We start from the raw sequence: 17,169 nt of genomic DNA, 5'->3' as shown, positions 1-17,169 counted from the left end.
TGCGCTGTTTTTGGTTTGTATTCAGAATTTTGGACGAAATAGCCTTTTGTTCAAATTCAACCCACCTGATTTTGTCTCATTCCTTCAGAAGGTATGCTAGAGGTTAGACACAAGCGGTTACCATGTATGCTGTGTATAACCTGTGCTCATGGCGAGCATCACAAAGTGCGGTAATATCGCTCACTATCGACGGCTTTGGGGTGGAAGGAGTCACCCTCCCATCAATTCCGTGAATCGTTGCGATTCAACTCAAGAGATGATTCTCCTTTGTAACAATCCTGTGAATGGGCAGCACCTCCAGCGGCTTTGCAGAGGGGATACGTGAACGTGCAATAAATACCATTTGAAAAACACGCGATTACAATGTGTGTAGTGCGAGCTTAAGAATGAATATTGATCGACACATCAACTGCGTCGTTTTACCCCCACGATGGTTAAAGTTCACACGAGACTCGCTCTCCATGCAGCACTAACCAGCCTCTGCTCGGGCATCAGCTGAGCACACAGCTTCTTGTTCTTGTGCTCCACAGACAGCCGGTAGTTCACCTGCGGTAGCTCCAAATAGCCCTGGCCCAGGCCCACCTGCAAGCACAACAACACCCGCATGCTAAGGAATCGCTGCCATTCGCCACTTAACTTGTTTCACATTCAAGATGACGTACGTATACGTCATCAGTATATCTTCCGATTCTGTTCTGATGACGTACACGTACATCATCAAAATGAAACCGGAAGTAAAACTAAAATAAAATAACTTTATCGGTACCGAGGTTCCCAGAAGGCCACGCGGGAGGGCGTGTGGCAGTTTGCCGCCAGCTATTATAGAGTGTGGTCGTGTCGCTACGGTTCTCTGCGGCGAGGACAATGCCTTTAAAAAACAACGGCGATGTGCCTCTCTTAATAAAATTAACGGCAAGCCGCTTTGCGCGTTCCGAGATTCAGCGGTGAATGGGACCCACCCTGCAATTTGCAGACGTCTCCGAACGGGAAAGGGTTAACCGTGGTGGCGTCGCCATGTCTCAACCTGGTTGAGTGCGCAACTACGGAGGCAAAGGCCACGGTCTCTGTGTGCACACCCAGAGGGGTTTTAGAGGCTGGATACTGCCTGGCGTCTGGCCTCGTGGTCCTTATTTGTCGATTCTCAGCTGCTCAGTGTCATACCGATTCTCTGCCTCCTGTTGCAGCTGCAGGAGTCTCACCAAACAGCTGCGTAGTGGCAACGATCATGAACCTCCACCACAGGCGCCAGTCCCAATACCGCTCGTGGCCATCAGGTCTGCTCAGATACAGATCTTGTTCAATGTTATTTGCATTCTTAGATCACGCATTAGGACAAACGGCCACTGTTTAGCCTGATGAACTGTCTAAGGTAGTACTGTGAATGAGTTAGTGGTGTACCTACCCACAATGGCAATGTACGCAGAGGGGTGGTGTGGCAAGCTATGAAGGGGTGTCGCCCAAAACGTCACCCATTGCATAGTTTTATTTTTAAAGCCACACAGTGTCATTGACGAATGTGTCGAGTCTTTTACTTATTTGCGCTTGTTGCACCACTGCCAACGCAGCAGAAGCACCACCAGAAAATTTGTTGACAATTAATTCATAGCGCAGTGCCCCAATGACCGTGAGCACACAAGACGCTATAGGGCCTCATGGCATAACGCCGACAGAACAGTATACCAGCACAATACAAAGAGTTTTCTACGGTGAAGATGGAAAAGTATCAGTACAGTGAGAATGAGGAATGTATAAACGTGCATCGTGCTTTAACAAAGCAAAACGTCAAATATATATTTATTTAGAAGAGCAATGCAGCGGCAGTAATTGGTTATTTTCACGAAACGATTCACAAAAAAGACAAAACCACAGACCTCTCTTGGTGAGATTCAGACAGCGGAAGAGAGGCAGAGGCTATGACGGGAATGGAAACGCCGTTCCAGCATGTGCCGAGGAGGTGGGGGGGTGTTCCCCCCACACGCGACGGATCGGGGAAGGTCGAGCGAGGAGGCAGCATTTGCTGGATACGGACGAAGCGGGAAGGGAGAGATGGGCGCCACGAGAAAAGTAAGAGTAAGCAACAGCAAGAAGCAACAACAGCCACGAGGGAGAACGCGAGGCGACGTGTTCTCGTCCCCGACCCATTACCCTGAAGAGTTTGGGCGTGCAGGGAACGAAGTTAGCAGGCACGTGAGGCACAATCGAGTCGGGCTGCCCCCCTAAGGTCGTCCAGAATTCCTCGGGCTCCTCGCCCTGCGCCACCATCAGGATTTCGGCTTGACCCTTGCGCTCATTCTTGTTGATCTTCTCCGCAAACAGCCTGGAGGAGAGGAGACGTGACATTGTGTGGTGCGAGGAGGGCTACTCCAACTCCACCCACACACAGGTGAGAGAGGAAAGGCAGCGCCTATTTTTACGTGCATATTCTGTGGGTGGTTGTGTGCAATGTTTTTTGTGTTTAAGAGAGAGATACCAGATGTCGATTCAACGATTTAAATCAATTCTTAAGCTCAGGACAACTGCAGTGAATCATATGCACAATGCATTGTCTATTTTTATTATTTGTAGATGTTTTAGCATATAACACAAAGTGGCGCCACGGTGGCGAAATGTTACCACTTTCGCCTGGTGTGCAGGAGGTCATGGGTTCGATCCCAACCCTGACGCCTGTATATTTGGAGTTTGCGTGTTCTCTCTTTCTCACATTGGTTGCGTGGATTTTTCTCCGGGCACTCCGGTTTTTCCCTCCACATTTAGAAACATGCGTTTAGATTATTTGGCTGCTATAAATTCCCATGTTATAAGCCACTTTGTAGATCTGTTATTTAAGCCCAGGTCACTTCTGCAAAACAGCTGACAGCTCAGTGGACTTTACCTGGTAAAATATTTTTTTATAGTAAAATATAATTGTAGTTTTTTTATTTGGTCCACATGACCCAAGCAGCTACTAAAGGCACGACATCCACCAACACATGATTGATTCCCAGTGTTAATTATAGACTTAGTGCTGCAAGCAGCACGTTGAGTCACTACTCCTACACCCCCAGTCCTCTTCTTCCTTCCTCTCTTCCCCTTGAGATGTTTTCAAGCGCAAGATCTTCGTGAACGCAATGTAGAAGCACGACGCTTTAAGAAGAACACTGGATGGTTGTAAAAAGGCCTCCAGTGATATTGCAACGATTGTAACAACTGTGGCAAGGGAGGAAAGTGGGCGAGAGGCGGGCACCTGCACTTTGTCTTGGCGTTGAGGCCGGCACGCCGCCCCTTCCAGATGTAGATGGTGTTCCCAACGTCCAACATAAACACAAAGCTGCAAGGCAAAAGCCAGGAGAATCATTTTACAATTCACAACGAAAGTCTCCCATTTAGCAGTATAGGCTGCTGCGAGAGGCCCGAGATTTTAAACAGATACTAGTAGACTAGTATCAGACAAACAGGTGTAGCAGCAGAGGCCTTTTGATTTTATCCTTTAAGTCAACGTATCGTGCCACTCAATTACATGTTACGTGGTTCTAAGTATATAACACTGTCACATGCAATCGATGCAATCTAATTGGGCCCAGCGTCTGACCTAAACACAAAGTTACAAAGGCAAAAGCCGGGACAATCAATTTGCAAATCACAACAAAAGTCTTCCATTTAACAACATAGTGTGCTGCAGGGGGCCCGAGATTTGCAACAGATACCACACAAACACGTGTAACATCAAAGGCTTCGTGGTTTTATGTCAGGTTATCTAGCCACTCAATTACAGGTTACGTGGTTCTAAGTAACCAACACTGTCACATAACAAGCGATGCGATCTAATTTGCCAGAATGGAAAGTGATGTGCGTGAGGATTAGCCACGCTGCGCGTCCTCACCGTAGGTCCAACGAGCTTCCCTTGAGTGCTACTGCCTCCAGGTGGATGCTTTGTGTACCGTGACAGCGGTACAATCTGCCCAAATGCACAAGCACAGCAGAACACACGTGCGCAGGATTTACCGACTGTCGCTACTCGGGCGGTTATTGGGTTATGGGGGGACGGTGATGTGGAGTGGTGATGTGGAGTGGCGAGTAGTCTGAGGGCGTCTGTATATAGGCGAGAATGACTGCGTGTGATTTGCGCATTTTTGTGCGTGTGTCCGTGCCGCTCGAAGCCATTGTGGGTGGCAGTAGACAGTTTAGTCCATAAATGTGCTTTCACAACCTATGTTAGGATTCATTATTACGGTACTTTATTTTGGGTTAAATCATTTAAGTATAACATACATTTTTTTATCAAATCATGTTTTCACATGGGCCAATTGATTTTGTTTTATAGCAAACCAAATGTTGAAACGTGAGCACGTGTGAGAATTGAGCTTTGTTTAACATCTGATGATGCTGAATGTAATCTCCAGCGAAATGTTATTCGTACTAAATTGCCACACTTTTGCTTGGACTTTTCAATATTCCTTGTCTAGTTTGCTGAAAAAAACAAATCAAGTGGCACATTTGGCCACGTGAGAACTTGATTTGATTGGTTATCAGGTGGTGGAGGGTCAGAGTAAAAAATCTGACATCAACCTACACGGCGATCTAACCCAAAATAAATTACTTGTGCGGAATATTTGTGTGAGAGTGTGTGGAAGCATGTGCGTGTGCGAGCGTGTGCGAGCGTGTGCGAGCGTGTGCGAGCGTGTGCGAGCGTGTGCGAGCGTGTGCGAGCGTGTGCGAGCGTGTGCGAGCGTGTGCGAGCGTGTGCGAGCGTGTGCGAGCGTGTGCGAGCGTGTGCGAGCACGTGGGCGTGTACGTTTGAGCGTGTACGTTTGAGCGTGTGACACAGGGCCCTTTCGATCGTGTCGCCCGTTCAAAGTGTGAGACTCAACAGCTCCGCAATCTTTTACTATGCCTGTGTGGAATCGCATCACCACAATTTGCTATATTTGCAATACTTTCTATTTGTCATGTGACACGGTTGTTTTTGTTCTGATCACTATTTACTTCATCGCTGTGAGTGAGGTCAACTCTTGCAAATGAAACTCATCCTGGTCTCTCCGAGCTCTCGCCTGGTTAAACAAAGTAAACTGGAACCATGCGGCGCAGTTTGAAGTCACCCAGGACCACTGTGCTTCAGGTCACATGGCTGCAAGATTAATTGAGAGCAACTGCCTTGTTGCTGACCCTGCACTGCAAATGCATTGCAGATAGGAGGATATTGAATGTACATGTAATGACTTTCTCTGTTCAGTATTTTTACCTTTACTTTTCGAATGCATATGGACTTTTTTTTTCAAAAAAGTATTTCAATGAAAAGCTTAAAATCGTTGTCATGCTGTAGAAATTATATCATGCAGAGATAAGCAATGCAGTGCAGGTGTTATATCATTTCGCGTCCAGCAAATGAAAGGTTACACTTATAAAAGGCTCATGACCACATTTGCATTTGCTTTTGAACCTGAAAGAAGCTCTCGCAAATCTATAATTCAGAGTGTTGTATTTGATTTTAGCTTGAGCAATTAAATTAAATGACACTGTAAAGTATGTAATACTTCCTACCAAATGAACCCATCCATTTAATCTTGTTTAAATCCAGGTGTCACTAATCCATTTACCCAAAACACAAAAGCAGCAGCTGCAGGGCTTTCCGTAGGATGTGGAGGTGAGGTTGGAGCTTTCATTAGCGATGCACACAGCAGAATTAAAGGATTTCTCCTGCCAAATCACCACAATTAACGTCATCTCAACCGCAGCCACTGCGACGTCCGCCTTCAGAGCTGCCCATTTCACCGATGACGTGAACTTACCGGACAATGTGGGCGTTTTCCTCCACCGTGAAAAATCCGCTAGACGTTCCCCCTTCAATGTACGAGATGGAGCCATCAAACACCTATACACTCACATGCAGAGACGCAAAAACAAAAGAGCCCATTCTTCCAATCAACAACAGCAAGATCAATAGTCAAAGTGCGAATATAAAACTGACGAACAGTCCAAGTTCCACATCATTCATCGGACAGATGAATTCGATTGCATAGATAGAACTAGATGTCACAGAACATCAGGGTGCACGCAAGTGTGATTGCCATGCTCCATAACATGGAAGTTTGTCTAATTATAGCACACAAGGCTGCAAGAGCCAGGATTTTCTAATCTACAAAACTTATTCAAAAGCAATGCTTTATTTTCCCTAAATCTTAGAACCAGTGATTCTTATATGAATTCCTTCCCCCCGCCCCCCCATAATTTCACTCGATTATGTTCCTGAAATACCTGACCACCTAATAGAATGCCTCTAACCTACACAGAGACATAACTTCATATCTCCGACCCAAGTGTAAACATAATTTTTTTTTGTTTTTATTGAACCCAAAAACTGCGATCATAGCAGAGGGCACATAAACATACATGCAGGGCTTGTATATCCAGGAGTTGCACCCTCTGGGTAGATCATTCTCCCAAAACAGGGGCTATTTTAGGGTATATCGGGTTCCTTTCATGACCGAGGTATGGGTGGGGACTGGGAAAGGGGAGGGGGAATATGACCAAAATAACGAGCGAAATAAAAAAGAAAATAACTTAACGCCCATGTCTGTACATTCTCCCCCTTAGAACAGCTGTCATTCAGAGAAAATTGAAAGTAAAGTGAATCCTGGGGCCTGTCCCCCCTCCACCACCTCACCATTCCTGCTGGCTTACCGAGTGTAAATATTGAATGAAAACCCTTCTATGCGCATGGAACAAAACGTGAACAACAAGTGTCGTGGAAGAACAAGCATCCCGATTGTATCCTAGAGCATTCCCTGTTATTCCAGGCCCCCCCCCCGAACCCCCACCACGATATCTGCTTAATTCCGCTGTTGATATGTAAACTCCTTTGTCAAGGCGCTCTCCTCCCCCGACCCAGCTTAAATATACGCAACCAAGCTTGGCGGTGTTCATTGGGACGCTGTCTTTCCGACAGCTCTGTTTCTTCACCTGAGGACGGCTGCTTGTGTTGTGGCCGAAACGTCGTGAGAATTTAGATTTTATTATGTTGTATTTTTATTATTTTATTATTTCCCTTCTACGTGACTTTACCGAAAGAACCAAGAAGATGAATCCCTGCAGTCACGAAAGCTTTAAATCGAAAGATATCGGGGGGGTTCACTTCACTCACGGCGAGGAACTCTTCGCTCTCGTCGTCCATCTCCTCCCGCTGCGACCTCCCCTCGGCGCCCAGGAAGTTGCGCAGGTTCACGGCGTGGATGGCGGCGCACGCCTTCTTGTCGAGCGTTGCCTTCGTCCCGATCCAGTAGTAGATCTCCCACGCGATTGCCCCGTTTTCGTCAATGAATGTCTGTGCAGAGAAGAAAGGGAGCCGAGCGCGCAGAGAGGGTGGACGGGCAAGCGAGCCGCCACACAGGCCTTCAACAGGGCGCTCTTCGCAAGCATCGCACGTCGGAAGGCTGCAATTTCTGGAAAATATATATTTTTAAAGAAACTCTCCAAGTTAATATGAATACTGCTCATGTGATGAATTTGCACCCTATGCCTAGGAAGTGTTTCCTACTGTACATTCAGAAACAATCCACTCAACTACAAAATGCACAAAGGTCATGCTTATGTGGGGAAGATTGTTATGATTTCGTGTCATCCTGCAGTGTGCATAGGTTTTGTGAAACGTGCAAAATAATATTGTTTTCTTGAAGAAAAGCCGATTACAATAGGTTTTCACGAGGGTCCTCCTTGGAATGTTTTGACCACTGTTTCGAGGATATTTTCCCCTGCCTACCACTCCCCGCTCAAGTAATTGGATTCACCAGCTGCCCTCTGCTCCAAGGTCCTAATAAAAAACCTGCACTTCACACAAAAGGTCACTCCCTCTCTGCTGCCGCCACCTCTGGCAGTTTGTGCAACAAAAAACCCATCTCCCCCGACCCCCAGAAAGGGAGGTTAGGCCGCTCACCCTCAGCACGATGTAGCAGTCAGCGTCGTAGAACTTGCCATGGTAATCATCTTCGGTCAGCTGTGGCACAAAGTTCTCAATGTGCCACACGGACACGCCGGGGATCTGGCCCACGTCTTCAGTGAAGATCTCCGAGTAGTCGAGCTGCGGCTTGGCTAGGCCCTCGTCCCAGCGGCGGCTCTTCACCTCCGTGTAGCGCACGTCGCCTCCCTCCTGACGACGATGATGATGTGAGTAAACAGGGTTTTTTTTTTCATGACACAAAACAAAGGCCCGTTACAGCATATCATGAGATTCGCATAGGCATTTACGTGGGATTCACGTCAGCAGTTTAATCCACCGTGCGTGTAACCGTGAACTTGAACCATCAGCCGTGAGTCTATGGACTACCTCTGGAGTCCTGACCTCTAGCCATCACGATCCTTCTAGCGACGTGGCCTGCCCAAGCCCACTTACTTTTGTAATGATGCCGACACACGTAACTACTTGGGGCCTTTTATTAGACACAGCACCAACACTAGGCCCGGGCTACTTTCTTGCCGCTTGAAGCTCGTACTCTCCCAGAAGGTCCCCTCCCTTTGTGCTCTCCCCTATTATACCCTTTCGAGCATCCTCCCTCGAAGCATCACTCGCCCCACTTCTTTCGGCCAATCCTCGTCCTCCTCCACCACCAACAATTGTCAACTGTCCCCTCAACCGTCAACCCTCGCTTCCCGCCTTTTACATTTTAAACCTCGGCTCCAATCCCTTTGAACCTTGCCTCCCGACCAATCACTTAGGAGTCCTCTCTGCACCAATAGGAGGCCTTGGCGTACTTCCTGACTGTCCATCTGCCCATACGCTTGCCTCATGTGAGTGGTCTGTTGCCTCGGTCATTACACTTTAATTAGCAGGGAATATGATGCCTCGAACCTGTCAGTTAGATATTAAATTAGACTTTCTAAAGCATGTCTCAAATCATTCATAAACAAGGTCCTCCCTTGAAAATGAGACTTTTGCTCTCAATGGGCACCAATCTTGTTTACGTCCATGATTGTACCTGTGTTGCTGTGCAGCATGTCATACTGCTATAGGCGGTGCACGCTACTTGCATGCGGTGGTGCGTGGTTGGCCAGCGGGTAGCGTGCCGGCGAGACAGCCGCGTCACGGTGTGCGTGCCAGAGTGGGGCGTCCCAGTGCAGTGCCTACCGCCAAGGTCTTGTTCTTGTCGTGGGCCACGTCAGACATGCCCTTGAGCACCTGCTTGGCTTGGTCGTCCTGCGCAGAATCGCGACGCCTGCGCAGACGCAGCTTCCGCGCCACATGGTCCTTAGCGGGCTGCCCGCCCCCTGAGAACACAAATCATAACAATCATCGACCCTCTATTACGGAAATGACCGTGCCGCCTCTGACCACACGGGCAACCATGCAATCTACAGTGCCGTTGGTTCGCTACATCGATGGACCCCCGTGCACGGCGTGCAGACCACTGTCTGCCACGGCTCCCAAGCCAACACTTGTGCTAGTGTGTCTGAGACATGCGCTTAAAAGTAGGCAGACAGCGCGTGTTGTTGCTATAGGGGAGCGGGCAACATGGGGAGAGGAGGCAGGCGAGGGAGGGGAGGGAGGCTGCTACCGGCGGCGGCGATGGCGGCAGGGGAAGCGCCCGCCAGGCGGAGCTGGTTCTGCAGCGAGAAGTCGATGTTGTACAAGTTCTCCGAGCGGTCGGTCGGCTTGGGGGGCATCACCAGGTTGGGGTTCTCTCTGACGTCCAGGACCTCCACAACAGCCCCACACAAGCAGAGCGCACGCCCGACTGAGTCCCCTTGTCGTGTTCATCATTCACCCCACGCCATCTGGAGCTGAAACGTTACCTACAATGCCAATGTCTGGCGCAGCTGCAAATGTAGCAGCTAATACTATTAAACTAAGCTATTTTTTCGATTTAAAGCTTTCGTGACTGCAGGGATTCATCTTCTTGGTTCTTTTGGTAAAGTCGCGTAGAAGGGAAATAATAAAATAATAAAAATTAAACATAATAAAATAATTCTCACGACGTTTCGGCAAGCAGCCGTCCTCAGGTGAAGAACAGGTCTGTCGGGATTCAGACTCTGTCTTTCCGACAGACCTGTCCTTCACCTGAGGACGGCTGCTTGCGTTGTGACCGAAACGTCGTGAGAATTATTTTATTATGTTTTATTTTTATTATTTTATTATTTCCCTTCTACGTGACTTTACCGAAAGAACCAAGAAGATAAACTATTTTCATTTTACCAGGTAAGGCCCACTCAGCTAAATCGCTCTTTTACAGAAGCGACCTGGACACAAATGATAGCTTGACGAAGTGGCTTATCATGTGGACATTTATAGTTATCAAATACTTAAAATACATTTTTCTAAGCGTGGAGGGAAAAACGGAGGACCAGGAGAAAAATTTACGCAATCATGGGGAGAGCGTGCAAATTCCAAAGATACAGACGCCAGGGTTTGGATCGAACCCACGCGCTCCTGGTTGGTTGAGTCGTGGGGTTTATGCCCCACAAACGTGTACCGTATTTCATTGAGAACTCTCGACTGACCAAGGAGTTGCCGAGAGTTCGAGGTGGGCTGAATTAAAAAATAAATGTGAATATTTAGATTTCATAGATTAATTATGTTTCCCCGAGCACAAAACGTTCCATGTTGTCTCGGCAGCGACGGCACCGCGCTACGTCTGTATCTCTCCAGAGCTGTCGTTGTTCGGCAACGCGTGTCTGCTTGGCTCACCTCCAGGTCGGTGAGGTAATGCACGAGCTCTGGCAGTGTGATGAGCCGGTTCTTGTTGAGCACGAGCTTCTTGAGCTTGGCACACCTGCACACAACATCACGGAGAGCAACAATGAGGACACGTGTTCTTAGTCGCAGCTCGGCTCTGGCTCAGCCTCTAGCACTCGAGCTGCTCGGTTGTTTCCAAAGATGCACGAGCGGCTAAAGGCTGAGCTCAAAGGAATCCTGAGCGTGGCTGGGAGAGTGCTCAGAGCCAGCTCAAGTTAAGCAGGCCTCTGAGCTTGGCTCCCTGGAGGCAGAGCGAAGCCCGAGCCGTGCTGTGATGAACAATACGGGCCGAACAATGCAAATAAAATCTGCAATTCATATTCTTTGTGTCTTTCGGTAAAGTCACGTCGTAGTTTTTTTTAATTATTTTTTGCTATTTTCTTTGAACCTATCTACGTGACTTTACCGAAAGACCCAAATAATATGAATTCCTGCAGTCACGAAAGCTTTAAGTAAAAAATCTGCAATTGTTTCACGTAAAAATCAGTAATCACATATCCTGGTGATTAAGGATACTGTAATTCTACTTTTAACGCAGTAGATGCACGAGCAGCTTAATAGAGGTACTCGATGTACATAAAATCATCTTTTTCACACAACATTTGTGGTCCAGATGTTTTGTTCTCTCATCATTCCATCCGCTCCGAGTCAAATCTTCATCCTTATCCAAACCCCGAGTGCGGACTCGACGCTGACCCCCACACCTCGACCTTAGCGCTGGCTCTGCAACTGATGATGAAGGAAGCTCCACACCCCCGAGCCCGACACCGAGCCCTGTCTGGACGCTGACCTGCACAGGCTCTCCGGGATGAGCTCCAGGTTGTTGTCGGCTGCCACGAACTGCTCCAGATTTCCCAGCTTCCACACGCTGGAGGGAATCCCTTCGAAGTCGAGCCGGTTCGAGTTGACAAACAGCTTGCGAAGCTTGGCCAGCTTGCTGATCGATGACTGCATGCCCCCGGGGTGTGACGTTTGCACGTTAGTTTTGCACAGCGGATGTTGAGTCATTCACATAACATTCCGGGAAATACAAAGATAAATTAATATAGCTTAGCACAATGTTACTGTGTGGCACCACATTGAAGCCATCCAGATATATAAACACAGACACAATTTCAACCGACAAGTTGGGTACAAACTGAGCAATCATTGGAAGAACGTTATTAACCAGGTAAAGTCATAACTAGCTGTGATGCTTCCATCCTACCTACCTATGTTAGCAGTTATTTCCGACTCTCCGAGTTACATTACCTTGTTAAATGTCTTTATATTAACAGGCTAAATGTCTCACAAACATCGCTGCTGCTCCCTTTTCCTCGATGTGGCGGTGGCACTCGTTGTTTAATAGGCTGAATGTCTCATCAACACAGCCGCTGCTGCGGGAGCCGTCTCACATCGACATGCTAATCTCTAATCTCGAGCAATGCAATGGCTTCTTTAGCACCGTAGATTGACATGCTCATCTCTAGCAACACAATGGCCAAGGTATACCGAGCTCTGCGATGTTACATTTACTAGCCCCGCCCACTTACCCTTGGGTTGTACTCATCTCAAACCTTCATAACCTTTGTCTGCAGCAGCTCTCTCGCTATATTTCTTCCTGCCTCAACAGTCCGCCTGCTGTATTTTTTCACGTGAAGACGATTGCTTGTGTTCCGATAGAAGCGTCGTGATTTTTTATTTGATTGTTTTTCTATCTACGTGACTTTACCGAAAGACCCAAAGAGTATGGCACCACATTGTTACCATGTGGAACAACCCACAGCCTGCATGTTGCTGGTATCTCGCCTACGTGGCAGTAACGTGTGCAGTGGCATTGTGTTCAAGTTGATTTTGTTTAACGAGGTGAAAACTCAAGAGGCCAGGAGGAGTCTTATTTACAAGAGTGACCGAGGGGGAGCGAAAATCACAAAAGCAACGAAGAACATTTATGTAAATCTGAGCAAAATCCACCAAACGTAAATTCTAACAAACACAACTGCATTGCATAAGAAATAAAAAAACAGCGGCCAAATAACTTAGAAAAAAACGATCGTAGGGCAATAAAGTGAACAGTGTAGTCGCAGTGCATGAATCGCATCGTGACACGTGAGCACGGCTACCACTGTCTGCTCGCTAAAGCCTCCCGAGTGACAACATACGGTGGTAGTGTGAGAGCGGTGGGGATTGTGGGGAGCGGCAGTGTAGTGGCTCACGCATTGTGCTACGAACCCAGTGACACGAGTTCAATTCCCGCTCAAAATACTGCGGTGATGCCATCTGAACTGGTCACGGGCCTCCCCGAGATCGACTAAGCCTTAAATGAGTATCTGGTGCAGTGTGTAAACATCAGGATTGGAGAGACAAAGGTGGCCGGGTGCAGTGCCGAGCACGCACTTCCTCATGCGCCGTGTTGACCTTCATAAGGTCCTCAAGAGCAGCACTTGCCGACAGTCTGTGTAGGCTATAGGGAGAGGGATCTTGGGCTTGTCGTCTTGGTGTTGACAATGCACAAAACTAGGGACATGTGGCCATGTGGTTTGTGCGTGGTAGTGCAAGTCGAAGTAACGGAAGCACGTGGCGATGGTGCGCGTCACGGCAGCAGCGGGCGTGTTCCCACCGGCAGCGAGGTGAGCTGGTTGCGTGACAGGTTCAGCGTCTGCAGCTGCGTCCACTGGTCCATGCACAGCGACAGCTCCGTGATCTGATTGTCGCTCAAGTTGAGGCGGCGTAGAGCGGACAGGGTGTACAGGCACTCGGGGACCCGCGCCAGCTCGTTGTGGGAAAGGTCCACATCTGGCACGCGCCCAGAAAAAACGTAGCCGTGAACTCGTGCCGACAGTAGCCGGGTGCAAACGAGAACAGAGGCAGCCGAGGCCTGAAATCTATCGCTCTGCAGAATAAGCAATGTGTTTCTACAACATAGAAATATGGTGATGGAATGATTTTAACCCACATTTGTAGTGTTCTACATTTGTCCTGTGAAACTATAAAATCTAAAAAAAAATTATTCCACCAGGTAAAGCCCACTGAGCTATATAGCTCTTTTTCAGAAGCAACCTGGCCACAAATTATAGCTAAACGAAGTGGCTTATCGTGTGGAAATGTATAGCAGCCAAATACTCTAAACGCACGTTTGTAAAGGTGTAGGGAAAAACCGGAGGACCCAGATAAAAATCCCTGCTACTACAGGGAGAACATGCAAATCTGAAATATACAGACGTCAGGGTTGGGATCGAAACCACAACCTCCTGTATACCAGGCAAGGTAGAGTATAATGTGCAATGCACGTTTTGCTAAGCCAGTTGACAGTGTCTGCAGGGAATCAAAGCGAAGACGACACATGCGTCGCATTATGCACACAGGAACCGATTTTAATCCGTGAACACGTGCACTGTTACATGCCTTGTGCACTGTAGCGGCCATGCACATGTGTGCTTATTAAAACAGTTATTGTGGTGTGTCGAGTCCTCGCTTCGTAAGTGTGTGCTGTACCAGCTGCCTGTCTGTTGTGTGGACCCATGTGGAGTGGTAGTGGAACTGTTAGCGCGCTGTGCTAAGAACCCGGTGACCAAAGTTCGATTCCCAATCATGGCCAACACCAGTGACGATTATCTTAATCGGTTGTGGGCCTCCCCTAGGTCGACTCAGCTTTAAATGAGTACCTGGTGCGATGTGTAAACATCGCCACTGGGAGACAAAGGCGGCCGGGGCATGGTGCTGGTCACCCACCCCGTCGTGCGCCGTGCCGGCCTTCCCTAATGGCACTTTCCCCAACAATCTGTGTTGCGTGTTTGTTACCAGCCAAGTGCGTGAGTGCCTCCAGCTGCGTGGGCAGGTTGCTGAGCGTACGCTGCGTGTTCCTCATGTGCAGCGTTTCCAGGGCTGTCATGGCTGTCAGCTGCCTACAGAGAGCAATAACAATCTTAAGGTCATCCTCATACAATACAAACACAACATAAGCCACACGTTGTACAACAAAGTGAGACGTGTCCATCCTGTGCTGACCAGCGTGAAGAACGGACAAAAGGGCCCGCAATGAGTGACTTTGGCATAAATGTAGCACTAACGTAACGGCTGCCGGATACACAAAACAGCAAAAGGTCTTCCATCCGGCACTTTACCCATCCAGAGTGCTCTATTAACCGGCATCTGTCATTGATAGCAATACGAATCTTCCTTCACATAACTGGAAATATTCCGACAGCCTTCCGGCATCTTGACGTGCACCTATCATAGATCTGTTGCTTACAGGAGTTTTCAAGATGCTGCCGAGTGGTGGCACTAGCGGCAGTCTGTACATACAGTGCTATTGTATACTGTACTCTAAACGTCCCCACTGCTTCTCTACTATCAACTTAGAATGCTCTACAAACGACTGATGAGTACCTCTTTAAAATAATATATGTATTGTATCATAGTTCAAATGTAGGCTTAGTTTCTTTCTTTAAAAGTTTTATTTGATTAACAGGCACCCTCCATTCCCCATGGATGCCGGATAACAGAGCTGTATTTGGAACAGACTCCACAGTAGAATCCTCAGGTTCTCTGCATGGGAAGTGCGAGCACACAAGCGGATGTTTGCGTCTTCTCGGGGGCGGGTGGCTGGAAAGTGCAGGCGGATGGCCCACCGCAGCTGTGCGTGCAGCAGGGGGTTGTTGTTGAGCATGAGCGTCTGCAGGTGGACAAGGCGCCGCATCTGGGGTGGCAGACTGTCCAGCCGGTTATTGCTGAGGTCCAGGTACAGCACGTCCGTCAGGTTTATGAAGAGCTGCGTGGGGATCGTCTCGATGCTGCGGAAGGGCGGCACGGGCAAAGGAGGGCACGATAGATGAATGACACGCGTGCGAAAACACAACGGCCATGAGGGCTGTCGAGTTGAATGTGGGAGCAAGCACCGAGACAGCGGTAACAGCATCTACCTGTCCGGGCGCAAATCCAAAGGGTCTATCCGGGCAAAGCCACAAATGAGCTCCCCTTTACTTGCTCTATTTCTTGACAGAAACGGTTGAACGGATGCAGCCAAGAGACCTATGGCCAACTCCCTGGTTTCCTCCACCCATGAAATACAATCGTAGAAAGAACCTGCCAGGCCAATCGCTGCTATCCACCAACAAGTGAAAGTGACTTTAGATGTTACCGGCACCAGGCTTAATGTCCCTTTAGGCCACGTAGATTACCGAAGGCTTACTGGCAGGTTACAGAGCAGGCCCAGGAATTATGGGTTGTCAAAGTAGGTAAATGCATATACATTGATCTTCTCTGCTGTCTTCATAGAATGCTTGGTTGGTGTGAGTGTACACGTATTTATGGCTGGCAATGCATGCAACAGATCAGTGTGACCAACACCATGCCTGTGTCCACAGTGCTTTTGTTGGCACGTAACACCGGGTACTCATTTTAGGCTGTGTCCACTTGGAAGGGCCTCAGGCAGTTACTGATGTGCTCGGCTAGACATCTAACCTGTGGCTCAATATGTGCACCGAAGGTCACAGACCACTGCACCTCTCATCCCCACACGCATTCTTTGCATCCCAATCTATATTCAGTAACACAAAATAATAATCAGCTTGATTGTGGAGAATATAACTTACAAAATAAATATGTAGACAATGGACCTCCTTCACCTAACCCCATAAAAACACACACATCCCATAGGCAAGGACCCTTTCAATCAGACATGGGTCAGAGATTGACACACACTATATACTACATAATGCAAAATGACCATGAGCATTGTTGTAGATAAAATCAACAAGTAACAAAGTGCATTCGGTAACATTACTCCTGACACATTAATTGATAGTAAACTTCCCATCCAAACATGAAAACAGGGTTGTAGTTGGGGAAGGACCGATGATTATGGAGTTCAGAATCAGAATCTTTACTCATCGTGGAGGAATCCGATGAGCTATGAAGCTCTCTTGCACAGATGTCCAGCTGTTCACCGATGCATCAAAATAAGCGGCACTACCGACAGCACCGTGCACGAACCTGTTGTGGCTGAGGTTGAGCACCAGCATGTTCTTTGCATTCTCCAATTCATTCGGAACCTCCGTCAGCTGGTTGTGACTGAGATCCTGAAGGAAGTAGAGTTACGTGCAAAGGGAACAAGTTAACACAAAAGCAGGGCTACAAGTACTCTAGGCCCAGGGAATGGCAAACTTACCACTCTTCGGCTCTGCAGATGTGCAAGCACCAAGCAGTAATCGCAGCTGGGAATCCACTATAGAGTTGATTAGTGTCTGCAACCAAATGACGTTAAATTCGCCCCAGTTTCATCAGCTCTCGCGGATGCAATGTTCAGCCTGGTTAGCACTGTGGATAGGCGGCCCATCAGAGATTTGTAGGTGTGGGGCCGTAAGGTTGGCAGGAGAAGGCAAAGTTGAGGGTTACTCCATGCAAGGGTGGTTTTCTATACATTACAAACGATCATTCATGGAATTAGCCGTACATCTCAATGCAGGACTCTCCAGAATTAGAGTCTAGAA

The 17,169-nt window shown here is 48.0% G+C and overlaps 1 protein-coding gene across 1 annotated transcript in view; it reads right to left on the bottom strand.

Moving 5' to 3' along the window:
• LOC144944614 (protein flightless-1 homolog) overlaps nucleotides 1-17,169 on the bottom strand; it is a 49,566-nt gene that overhangs the window by 19,192 nt on the left and 13,205 nt on the right. Inside the window, exons 5-19 of the mRNA XM_078872929.1 lie at nucleotides 16,673-16,758; nucleotides 15,310-15,471; nucleotides 14,480-14,583; nucleotides 13,299-13,474; nucleotides 11,490-11,647; nucleotides 10,652-10,736; nucleotides 9,522-9,663; nucleotides 9,095-9,234; nucleotides 7,907-8,119; nucleotides 7,118-7,297; nucleotides 5,766-5,848; nucleotides 3,860-3,934; nucleotides 3,224-3,307; nucleotides 2,146-2,317; nucleotides 475-582 (exon numbers count right to left, since the gene is read on the bottom strand). Of these exons, the coding sequence (XP_078729055.1) occupies nucleotides 475-582; nucleotides 2,146-2,317; nucleotides 3,224-3,307; nucleotides 3,860-3,934; nucleotides 5,766-5,848; nucleotides 7,118-7,297; nucleotides 7,907-8,119; nucleotides 9,095-9,234; nucleotides 9,522-9,663; nucleotides 10,652-10,736; nucleotides 11,490-11,647; nucleotides 13,299-13,474; nucleotides 14,480-14,583; nucleotides 15,310-15,471; nucleotides 16,673-16,758 (1,968 nt within the window). The remainder of the gene's footprint in view (nucleotides 1-474; nucleotides 583-2,145; nucleotides 2,318-3,223; nucleotides 3,308-3,859; nucleotides 3,935-5,765; nucleotides 5,849-7,117; nucleotides 7,298-7,906; nucleotides 8,120-9,094; nucleotides 9,235-9,521; nucleotides 9,664-10,651; nucleotides 10,737-11,489; nucleotides 11,648-13,298; nucleotides 13,475-14,479; nucleotides 14,584-15,309; nucleotides 15,472-16,672; nucleotides 16,759-17,169) is intronic.

The sequence above is a fragment of the Lampetra fluviatilis genome, chromosome 35, assembly GCF_964198595.1.
Source record: "Lampetra fluviatilis chromosome 35, kcLamFluv1.1, whole genome shotgun sequence".
Taxonomy (NCBI): domain Eukaryota; kingdom Metazoa; phylum Chordata; class Hyperoartia; order Petromyzontiformes; family Petromyzontidae; genus Lampetra; species Lampetra fluviatilis.
Note: the sequence above shows the minus strand (reverse complement) of the source record. Positions and strands in the feature narration are given on the sequence as shown.